The sequence below is a fragment of the Talpa europaea genome (assembly GCF_964194135.1).
Source record: "Talpa europaea genome assembly, chromosome: 9".
NCBI classification, from domain to species: domain Eukaryota; kingdom Metazoa; phylum Chordata; class Mammalia; order Eulipotyphla; family Talpidae; genus Talpa; species Talpa europaea.
The window spans coordinates 3,638,192-3,650,527 of NC_140076.1; the positions used below are offsets into that span (position 1 = coordinate 3,638,192).

The following is a 12,336-nucleotide window of genomic DNA, read 5'->3' on the forward strand; positions in this document are numbered from 1 at the left end:
TGCTCTGGGGCCAGGCGTTCCTACCAGCCCAAGGCAAGGAGCAGACGCAGGTTCGCTCTGCAGCTCAGCTCCTTGCAGGCAAACCGGCTTGGCAGGGCACCCGGCAGGACTCGGGTGACAGGTCCACCCAGAGAGGAAGAGGTGAGGGAAAGGGGAACAGGACAGCGCCGGCCACGGGACCCGCCACGTCTGCCATCTGCTGACTGCATCTCCGGGGTCGACCCCGATCTTAGCTCTGATTTCACGCTTCGCAACACCACCTACACGGCCAGCCGGGGCGGAATTAAAGGCTCTCGGAAACATGCACTATGAATGATGAAATGGTTCATCAACATCTTCAAAAGTGAGAAAGAGCAGCAAAAGCCAGCACTGCTCCGGGAGTCCAGAGGCAGACAGCCTACCTGCAAGGGCTGCACGGACCATCCATGACTAAGAGGCTCTGCTGAGGCTAGCTGTATCCCCGAACCTCTACCTACTGCTAAAACTCTGCCCTTTTCTACTCTAACAACTCAAAATGGAGGCACATGCAGTCTGAGAGACCTCATAGAGCTTTCACTGAGCTTGTGCTATGACCTAAGCCTTCACGCAGAACGCAGAAACTTCCCCCTCACACTGACAGGACTGAGCATGTGCTGTGACCCTCCCTCATCCATACACTGTCTCTCAACGCAATCAATCTCAACCCTGCTGTTTCCGTAAATAAAGCCCAGCCAACAGACTCCCAGCTTCTCCCTGCATACCAAGCTAGTGTGCAGGGAAGTGGGGCCTTCAGAAGGGGATCCCAGACAGCCAACACCAGGGGCTCTCTGAGTCGAGCCATCGAGAGGCTGCAGATAAATGTCCTGCCTCGTCAAGACAACAGCGAGTTCCATCTTTTATTTACAAGGATATCTAGATACAGATTAGGCACAGATATATGGGGCTTTAAATAGCAAGGTTTGCAGGAAGGAACAGAATCAAAAGACAGAGAATGACCGACGTCAGATGAACGACGTATTAATACTGCAGCATGTTACCAAACACAGAAGCGGCTACTCACGGGAGCAAGCCCACAAGTTTCATTTGAAAACTGTCAAGATCTGGGCAAAGGCCACGAGCCACCCCTGGTAAAGCTGTGGGAAGGCGGGTGTTGTCACAGCTACAAGGCCAACAACGTAAAAGGCACGGAGAGCAGAGCACTAGAGGACCCTGAATCATTAGAGAACATGTATTTTATGCAAAGAGCTTAATCTCCCTTAGATAAGAAGTTCTACACTCTCCCAAATAATAAATAAAACCATTCCCTAAAGTGGCAGTGGCCAGTCGGCCGTGTGCAGCGTGAAGAACCTCCTTCGAACAGGCAGAAGAACAGGAAGACACACCCAGAGGACAGAGGGCGCCCGCGCACGCCCAAGGGTCCTCTGTGCTACCTGCAGCCTCCTGGCCCGAAACTCCAGCCACTCTTCGGGACACTGCCGTGGAGCCCACTCGGCTGGGATTTACTCAGAGAAAACCCTAACGCCGAACAGGCCCACCACCCCAGCCACGCAGGGGCACCGCGCAGGACTCGCAGCGCTCACACTCCCAGGGACACGTTGGCGCCAAACGCCCCACAAAGCACACTTTCTGCCGGCCTCAACCTCGGCCTCCGACAGAGGCAAACTGGCTGCCAGCACGAGAGAAACCCCAGTCTGGAGGTGTCTATAGACTTGGTTTCCACTTGCAAACACAAGGTGACGCTACCTAGTCTTACTTTATTCAAGCTATGAAAGAAAAGAAAGACCACGAGTTGCCCCCAAATTTATAAAGGACAAGCCTGGGCAGGAAAGAGCATCAATGCTGTTTCCCACAAACAAAGGAGGGTTAAAAAGTGACCACCTGTTTAGAAAGAGCACTCACCATCCTGAGAGCCCTAAAGCAAACACAGGAGTCACCCCGCTTTCTTGGCACTCCTGTCTACACTGCAAACTGAGCAGCGAGAGCGAGACTAAACGAGAAGCAAGGACCGACACGACACGAGAAATGCCCGCCCAGCCCAGGCTCCACTCCGGGCCGAGCAGGGCAGCAGCGGCTCAGGGGAGCCCACCCTCCCTGCTGACCAGGAACACAGCACGCCCCGCGGGGGGACCAGAAACAGTCTAGCGAAAACGGACTTCTCAACACAAGGACAAGGTCAAACGGACCAGAAACTACCAATCAAATAATACGAATCTGACAACCAAAGGGTTTCCTTCAAAAGCGTATCTTTAAAAAAAGCTACCAAAATCTCCCACATGAAATAGTCATTTGGAGAAATCAACAAGTAGGAATTTAATGACTTCATCACACTCTGGACAGTGATAGGAACAGTTGCATGGAACACAGCATAAAAATGAAGGTGGGGGCCTCCTTTGTGGCCTAAGAGGCTGAGTCCCAGCGCCGTCACTGTGAAGGCCTGAGTTCAATCCCCAGCCAGGGAGCTGGCCTAAACTGAATCCACTTCGCACTTAGCTTCAAATTCAGTCTGACCTCAGAATAGGAGATCTGTCCTCTTCCTCATCAGAGAACAGACTGTAGTCCTGAAATCCGGTGGTTTGATAATTAAATCAAGTGCTACCTTTACTATGAATTCCTGCCTAGACATGAGCTCCACCCCCATGGATCAAGCCCAGCCTAAGACAGAAATCAGCAGACTACATTAATAAAGGTCTGTTTCTCCATCCCCAATTCCCAAATATTTTCTTTTTGATTCTTAATAGAGATGGAAGTCGTTATCTTGAGTCTGGTGTTAGACGAAAACCGCCAACACTCTGCCTTTAAGTATGGTACTTGTAGGTTCTGGAAGTATTCTGTCAGAATAAGGATGTCTCATTCTGCAGTTAATTTACTAAGTGTCCTCCCTGACCCCTCCATGACAGGCTATTGAATTCTCTCGAGTGCTTTATCTACAGGCAGAAAGGTGACTTAAAAAAAAAAATTGAATTTTGAAGTGTCTCAAATCCAAATTGATTGAAATAAAGGAAATCTAGACTGTCGACATCTCAGCTGAAGTACAAACACGTATGTTACAGTGCAAGACTAAGCAAACACTGAAAAAAGAAACATAAATGTCCAACAATATGAGAATAAATTATGGAACATCTTTACGATAATATGCAAGGTGATTACAAATATTTTTGTAAAACACTTAATGACGTGGTACCTTGCTTATGACAGAAGATAAAGTAATTAAAAGAATGCATTGTCCCATGTATAAACAATAATGTAATTAGTTTAAATATATATACACCTATACAACAAACACAGACACATTCCAGCAAAATATATCAATGTGGGTTATATAACTATGTACTATTTCAGTTTGTTTCTTTAACTTTTGTATTTATAAAGTTTTTCTCTAGTGAGCACAATTGTTTTCTTCATTAGAAGAAATAAAGGTTATTTTCCACCACAGCCAGAAGAAAATTAGGTGGTATATGAAACACTCTGTGATGAGATCATAGAAGTTAAAGGGCTAACCTTTGGAGTCAAATAACCTTGGGGGTTCCTGTTTACTAACTGTGTCTTAGCAGTCACCTAAAGTATCAGTTTGCTCATTTGGTAAGTAAAGAAAAACCTGCCCTGCTGAGCTCTGGTAAGAATGAAGTAACTCTGGGCCTCCCTGGTGGCACAGGGTAGTCTCTACACTAGGAAGCTATCAGCAGCCACTGCAAAACAAGTTCTATCCCCGGCCAGGGAGCTGACCTACATGGCGCAGCAGCCCTCGCCTGTCTCCCTGCTTTCCCCCTCAATAGTATATTTCAGTAGCTCTGCCTACTCTGCTCTCCACTCTGGGGAATCCTCTCACTGCCCCCACCCCGCACCTCTGGCCTATATTTCAGTTCTTGCACGCATGCATGCATAAATAAATAAATAAATCTTTAAAAATTAAAAAAAAAAAAGAACAAAATAACTTGGAGGATGGAGCACACACGGCAGCAGCCCTCTGAACAGATGAAGTTACACATTTTATTCCTGAAGTCACACTATTCCTGACGTCACATTTTATTCCTGACGTTGAGGGATCAGGACCCCTTCCATGATGAGTAGTCAGTGACAGACAGGAAAATGGAAGGATAACAGGATAAGCTTCTCACTGTTACAGAATTACAAATAAGGAAAAAGAAAAATAAACCTATCAGGAACCCTGTGGTACTGGGTTAGAACTGAAGAATTTGGTACAAACCCATGGATACACATACAGAAAATGGAATATGAAACATAGGCATACAAGTGAGCATTAGTTCATATTTTCTTAATGCACATGTGTGCACACTCACACACACACCCAGCTCTGCTTACTCGCACACTTGAGACCAGTGACACAAAGCAATGGGCACAACCAATACCAGGTCTCAGTTTGTAAATATGGTTCTCCAAATTCTGGGAAAATATTACCTCAGAATGAATAATGATATAAATGATTATAAACAACTGAACAAAGTAGGAAGCCATTAATCCATCATCACATAAATAAAAAGTCTGATGAAGGATATATCTTCATAGTCTTAAGAGCACCACCCACAATGGTCATGAAAAGGAGAACTTCAGTCATCACAAAGCCAGGCAGATGCCGCCGGATTCCACCACCAAAGAGAAGATTATCAGCAATAGGACAAACTGGAATTGTGGGCTACCCACGGGGAGCTGAAAAAGGACACGTGACTTCTGTGACATCCCTGTCAAAAATACAGGATCTGCTATAATAAGAAGGATACATCATACCTGCCACACAAAGGACAGTCTACAAAATAGCAGCCTATGATCATCAAAGGCACCAAGGTCATGAAGTGAAGGAAAACTGAGAAACTGTTCCAGATGGAAGGAAACAGAACATCTGAATCCAAAATGTCGAACCTTTTGCTATTAAGATCCTTACTGGGAAAACAGACAAAACTTGAGTAGGGTCTAAGAACTCTGTGGCAATATTTCATTGTTCATTTCCTGATTCTGAGGGCTGCACTGGGTTATGTGAGAAAACGCCCTCTGACACCGGTGTCAGCACGGAGGGCGTCTCCAGGTGTCAACATGATACTTCACCGAGTAGGTTCAACTATCGTCTTGGCAACTGTTCGTAAAGTTCAGATTTTTTTCAAAACAAAAAGAAAAATGAATTATGCTAGTCAGGAGGGAGAAAAGATAAATTCTTGCAGTTGCCCAATTCATGGCTGCTACTAAACAGCTGAATATAATGATCCTCAAGTGTCAGCCAGTGTTCCCGCACGCACTGTGCTGCCTCTCCCCGCCAGCCCGCACGAGGGGCACGGAGCTCAGGGACCAGCCACACAAATGCCACATCTTAAATATGTCTTCTTCACTATTACTGAGTGCACTTTAAGGACCTAAATACCTCTTATTTAGCCAGGAGAACCAAATGGACTGCTCTCCGGGAAAACTCACGCTTCATAAATTAAGATGAAGGCATCACTTCTCAAAGGGCACCATCAAATCTGCTGTTCATCAAGGAACGCTGTGCACCCTTACTTCCTTCCCCGCTAACTCATGGCTTAAGGCAGAAAAGGAAGGAGAATTTTTCCAAGTACATATATACCGAGAAAGGGTCGAAACGTACAATAAAAAAGGCAGCCCACTGGATGGACCGACTGGGGAGAGGGGAATGGGGAGATGGGGAGAGAATATTCCAAAACTCACTAAAATGTACTTCTAGTACTTGTTAAAAAAATAGAAATTTAGGGCCTTTTTGGTGGCACAGCACTATGAAGCTACTGTGAGCCACTACAGCACGAGTTTGATCCCCAGTCAGCCAGGGAGCTACCCACATGGCGCAGCAGACCTCTCCTGTCTCGCCCACTGCTCCCCTCAGCAGTGGATTTCAGCAGATGTACTTGTTCTGCTCCCCACTCTGTCTCTAGAGAATCCTCTCACCCTTCACACCTCTGGCCTACATTCCAGTTCTTGTATGCATAAATAAATAAATCATTAAAAAATAGAAATTTATTTCTCAATTTTTTTTTCCAGCTTTGGTTCTCAGATTTTCCATTGAAATATTCTGACAAGGACCTGCCTGGTGGTGCAGCGGGTTGACTGCAGCATTGTGAAGCTGTCTACAGCCTCTGCAGCGCAGATTTGATTCCCAGCTGGCCAGGGAGATACCCACATGGCGCAGCAGACCTCTCCTGTCTCGCCCGTTGCTCCCCTCAACAGTGTCTTCGATCTGACTGCCTCTTCTGCTCCCTGCTGTCTCTGGTGAATTCTCTCACCCACCCCCAATTCTTGTATAAATAAATAAATCTTTAAAAAAGAAAAATATTCTGACCATAGAAATGTAGTTTTACATTAATACCACGTACATGTTCATTATAATTGCTGGGTCAGTTCATCATGGGCAGTGAATGCCTCTAGCTTACATTTTTAGCAATTATTGTAATAAATACACAATCAATATTCATATTGACCCAGACCTCCACGTCGACACAAGCACTGGACGGCTCACAGTCTACGTGGCGGAATCGTAACATTTGGGGAAGTACTTTATGGTTTGCCTTTCAATTGTACAGGGTTAATTTTAATTATTTGATCTTTTCTTCAAAACAACAAAAAAAACCTGTTTATAAGCGCTCCCTAAGAGTACCTTTTACCATCCCCACTCTATGGCAGTAGAACCAGTGTCCAGAATTTTTTTCCCAAAGAATTAGAATTTTTTTTTTAAGATTTATTTACTTATTTATGCATGCATGCAAGCACTGGGTACAGTCAGAAGCGCAGGAGGGTGAGAGAATTCACCAGACCAGAGCGGGGACCAGAGCAGGCAGAAGGACCGAAGTACACTGCTGAGGGGAGCAGCGGGAGGCAGGAGAGGTCTGCGCGCCATGTGGGACCCTCCTCCGGTGGCCGAGGAGCAGCCGGGGATCGGACCGGCGCTGCAGAGGCTGCGGGCAGCTTTGCAACCCAGCGCTCAACCGCTGCGCCACCGGGGAGGCCCCAGAAGTTTAAGTTTTAATCATGGACCCAAAGGTAGTGGCAGCACAAGACCAGAATCCAGGCTGCTGGACCCAAGGGGGAAGTTCTCCCCAGGCTGCAGCCCCTGGGGAAAGAAATGAGCAGTCAGATTAAATGGAAAAGGGGGGAGGGGGCGCCCACAGTAAAAGGGAAGCCCCTGTGCTCGCTGCCCTTCCAAGAGCAGACCAAGCCACCACGGTGCCACAAGGACACTTGCTCTCTATAATGTGGTTAACTAAGGTCTTTGTGCACAGTGAGGTCTCGGAACTGAAACTTACTGACTTTGTTAACTTTCTGACCAGACTTTGAATCAAATTCTTCAAACAACGTGAGTACATCATGACACTGAGTAAGGATGCTGACTGCAGAAGGAAATTTTGTATGATTCTGTTCATACAGCAAAAGTGAACATAACCTGAGTTCAGAAATGTCACAACAAACTGCAAAATCAAAGTCCAATTACCTAAAGGTTCAAAGTTGAGCTGGCATTAAAGTCCAGCCTCTCTCATTTGTCAGCCCCCAGTGGCATGTATCCCACCTGAAAGCTAGAAACACCTGTCCCAAAATTTTTTGCCCCATTAAATTTTGTTCTGTAAATGTCATGTGTAGCAAGGATGCTGACTCACAATCCCTTCTCTAGGATCCTTAGGGTCAAAGGTTTTTCAGAATTCAGAGCTTTTGGGGTTTAGGTTATTATAATGAACAGATCAGAGTGTATGTATTACCAGTGATGTCTGAGTAACAGGATAGTCAATTCTATCATATTAGCAGTTTTGCAGAAAAGGGTGTGCAAATTCATACAAAGTGAACTAAATTAAGACTATAAATAGCCTCACATCAGATCTGACTACCAAATGAGTTTCAACACCAAACTTAGTGTAAATTTTGCTTCAATGCAGAGCTTTTAGATTTCAAAACTAAAGAAATTATGGATCTGTATTACTGTAAATGCTTTGTTAGTGTTAATGGCTATACTGTGGGTAAAAAAAGTGAATGAGATACACATTGTAATTAATAATGCCAAAGTTACTCCGTGACATTTACCAAAAAATCCACCTTCTCCAAGTGTTAAAGGCAAAGAGAGAGCAGGAGAAAGAATACAGAATAGTCCATGTTCCACTATCACATACGTGTTTAATAAAGTAACACCACAGACACCTAGCAGTCCTGGACAACCAGGATGCTGACAGGACAATACGCAGAAATATGACATGACCAGGTTAGGTTGAGGGAAAATCAAAAGGGAGCTGAGGTTAAAAAGAATGTTTGCGGGCCTCCCCAGTTGCGCAGCGGTTGAGCGCTGGGTTGCGAGGCTGCTTGCAGCCTCTGCAGCGCCAGTTCATTCCCCGGCTGCTCCCCGGCCACCAGAGGAGGGTCCCACATGGTGCATGGACCTCTCCTGCCGCCCGCTGCTCCCCTCAGCAGTGTACTTCAGTCCTTCTGCCTGCTCTGCTCCCCGCTCTGGCTCTGGTGGGTTCTCTCACCTTCCCACGCTTCTGACTATACCCAGTGCTTGTAGAAATAAATAAATAAATCTTTAAAAAAAAAATTACTGAATATTAAAAAAAAAAAAAGAATGTTTGCAATTAGTGTGAACAAAATTTCAGTGCTGGTTAACATGCTAAATAAATTATGGACAATTACATAAATCAATTTTTACCTACTAGCAGAAATTTTGCTCAGAGAAGTAAGTCCATCTTAAAACTTCAGTTTCAAATATCACTTGGAGTGAAGTGCTTATATTATCTAAGGGGAGGGGACACAGAATCTGCACTCCTTGACTTCCAGTGGCCTCAGATAGGGGCACTGACCACAGAACCGTAGAGCAGGCTGGCACTTCCGTAGGGAAGCCCTTGGGCACTGAGCATCAGTACATGGCTCAGGCAAGACCCATCAATGCCCTCATGCAGGTGCAGGTGCAGCAGCCAGTCAGCACCCACCCACCCCTCCGTAAGCTGAAGTGAAGGCAGAGACAGCGACACCTGGAGGCTGTGCACCCTGAGCACCCCGCAGAAGGCCATGCCTCAGCCAAGTGGAAGAGACCCAGGAAGCTTTCTGGGCTCCGCTGAATCACGCACGCTTCTCTCTCCATCGTCTGCACAGCTCTGAGAATGCCACATGCGAGCCCCAACCTCAGAGAGGCGATGAGGTGCTGGGGAAACCTGTGGGCCAGGTCAGCAGGAAACACCGGCTTCCCTGCTGCAAATTAGCCCCAGGGTCTCTCCATCCTAACTGTGACAAACTGAGTCTGCCACAAACTTTCTAAGTAGACATTCACACCTTCTCGTCCAATGCCTCGCCAACACTTACCAGCCACCATCATGGGCTGGGCGGAGACCACAAGTGCAGAAATAAACGGGGTGACGCGAAAGAAGAAAAACTAAGACAAGCAACTGGCATTGCAGAGCCCGTCACGCTGCGTGGGCACACATCTGTGTGCGGCTTATTCAGGCGAGAGACAATCTCCTTCTACCACATATTCCACATTTTCAAACAAGACCGACAAGACGCATCAGTCTGATGACTGCCCGCAGAAGGAAAGTGAGGCAGGAACTTCTTGCACATCTAGACTGCACAGAACATGTAAAAGCTACTATAGGGTAAGGTAAAAAGTATCAGGCTTTCTGCCCTCCCGCCATTAGGATAGATGAGGGAAACCTGTGGTCCTGAATGCATGCCTGATGGCGGGCACCTGGAGTGGGTACACCTGGGCTAAGACTGGGCTTTTAAGGGTGGCGTCGTGGGGATGCCAGAAGAAGCTGAGAAAGAAGGAGCAGAGAATCTGAGAAGGGAAGCAGGAGAGCAGAGAAGCAGAAGAGAACGCGAGAGAAGGCCGGAGAGCCCAGATAGAGTGAAGACTTGCTGGGGACTGGGTGGCCTGCCAGCCTCCCAGCCACCCTGCCTGCCATGTACCTGGTGAATCCCCAACAGAAGCCTGCAAAAGCCACTGAGGGCTCCAGGACTCTCTCCTCCTTTACCCTGGTCTGCACTGGATCATAGAAAACCTGCTCAGTGTCCCTGTCCTGCCCCTACAGCTACATACAACTTTTAAGGGGCCCTCAGCAAAAACAGATGATAGACAAAAACAGTAGAAGGTAAATTTGGCTGTTTTTTGATAACTTTGAAAGCAGAACACTTAAAGCACAAAGCCAGGTAGTCGATTCAGTAATACAATCTACTCTGAGCAATCTGATAGCCATTTATCAGTTACACACATGGCATCTTTGAAATAAGAGACTCCTATGTACCTAGACGCATATCCAAGTTTAAGTGTTCTGGGCAACCAGAAAATACAAGGCAGTCAATAAATTCATAAGTAAAATAAACATTTCCAAAAATAAGGTGTTTTTGAATTATTGCCAATGACCAGCTTCTTTTTTTTTGGAAGACCATACCTTGGGAAAAGAAAATAAAAGCTCAGTTTCACTGTTTTATAAAGGAAAAAAAAGTGCTCTTAGACGCAAGCAAACAAGATGACATTCCATTATTATCCTGACAGCTGTTGCTCGTATATTTACAGAGACATTAATATGGATGCCCCAACAGAGCTTTAGGCTGTTAACCGCAATGAGGAAAATGTCGTTGTTGGCCAATTTGTCGTTGTAGGGCAAATATCTAAATTTCACATCCCGCTTCTCAGCATCCTCCAGCAAAAGGCTGCACTAACACAGTCATCTTGCAGTTACACGTAAGGCAGTTCTTCCACTAACTTCCACAAGCAAGCAGCTTTTCTTTCTTTCTGAATTCTTTGATTAGTAGGTTGTTTGCCAGGAGTCCAGAGCACAGATTACTTGATCACCTTCTAACATTCTTTTTAATCATTAACAAAAGATGTAATGCAATTAACTGATACAGGATAAACATGAATGCGTATATCTAACAGGAGTTCTTCCACGTGCTAAGTTAAACTCAGGCCTATTACAGACAGAAACAAACAAACAAAAAAATCCCGTTAAATAAACTATCTCGACTCCAGCCTGCTTTTCCCTCCACAGCTACTCAGGTACACGGACCTGACCCAGACGGCTGGGAACTGGACCGTGCGCCTCACAGCAGGGACCTTGCCTGGGGCACACTACTGAGTGGATGAAACAAATGACTGACCCAAGACTTCCCAAAATAGCCTAGTCTTTCGATCTGTAAGATGCTCAACAGGCCGCACACTTAGGTAATAAACCATCAATTCACAAATTCCAAACACAGAGGAACTAAAGTTATGTCTTTATCTTGCCTTCTTTAAATGCAGTGTTTCCTTAACAAGAAAGCAAACATTAAGTTGTTGCAAATACCAAAATGGGGGGTGGGGTGGGGTATGTGTGTGTGTGTGTGTGGGGGTGTGTGTGTGTAAATATCTATTTATACAGCAACTACAACTTCTTCAAAGAGGTTTAGTATATATCGGGTTTAAGAGTCTTTTTAAAACCTTACTAGAAAGTGCCCCGGTGTACGCACAGGCACACAAACAGCTGACGCGCTCCCTGAGGCGGCCCACAGGACTCACTTACCTTGTCTCAGGGTTGTAGCCTAAAATGTAGAAAAATGAATCCACTCGTGCTTTAAATTCTCTAGCAGCAAATATGTCAGAAAAATGGGAGATGTTACACTTCCCTCTGAAAATAAACAAATACATAAGCATATATTAGTAATACTCCCAGTTGCCTTGCAAACCAAAACCCCACTGGAGAGGCAGGGAGGGGGACAATTAAGCCGTGTCACTGTCAGAATTCACAGACGATGGCCCAGGAGCCACCACTGCCTATTCAGGAAGCTGGGAGTGCACAGAAGAAGAAAATGTGCAAAATTAAATTTTTTGTTTCATGACACTTTCAACCTATAACTTCGCAACATAATTGCTTTGATCTGAGCATTTCAGTCATAAAGCAAAATTAACTGAACCACAAAAATAAAATGAAACCAGAATTATGATGAAAAGATGTTAAACAAATTAGAAATAACAGGCCTTGTCTTCCTGCTACATTGTGACAGGCAGAATGTCTAAATATTAAAATATTTTTCTTCTCTTTTAATGTGCAAGAAATAAACTGACTTGGAAATTAAGACCTAGAAAAATGTTAGCTTTTCAAATGTACACGATGAGCTCGAATCTACACACATTTTCCCAGTTTCCAGGAACAGTAAAAAAACACTCTCCCCTGGTACCATCGCGCGGTAGAGCAGTGAGGCTTCCAGGCTCATCTACCAATGCGTGAAACCTCAGTGTGGCGGGAAATGCTCCAGTGCTACAGAATTCCTTACGCAGCGTCGCTTCATGTTTAGAATATCGATGTCAGAACCATTATACCGTGCCCCCCCACCCCATTTTCCCAGGGTTTCCAAGGAGGCAGGACAATTTTAAGAACTCCAATTCCATGAGTGATC

General features: G+C 45.5%; 1 protein-coding gene across 1 annotated transcript in view; it reads right to left on the reverse strand.

The window, feature by feature from the left end:
* The window catches only part of RERE (arginine-glutamic acid dipeptide repeats), a gene marked incomplete at both ends in the record, with an annotated part of 222,822 nt that overhangs the window by 121,461 nt on the left and 89,025 nt on the right, over positions 1–12,336 (reverse strand). The window contains one exon of the mRNA XM_084243550.1: positions 11,463–11,567. Coding sequence (XP_084099676.1) covers positions 11,463–11,567 — 105 coding nt within the window. The remainder of the gene's footprint in view (positions 1–11,462; positions 11,568–12,336) is intronic.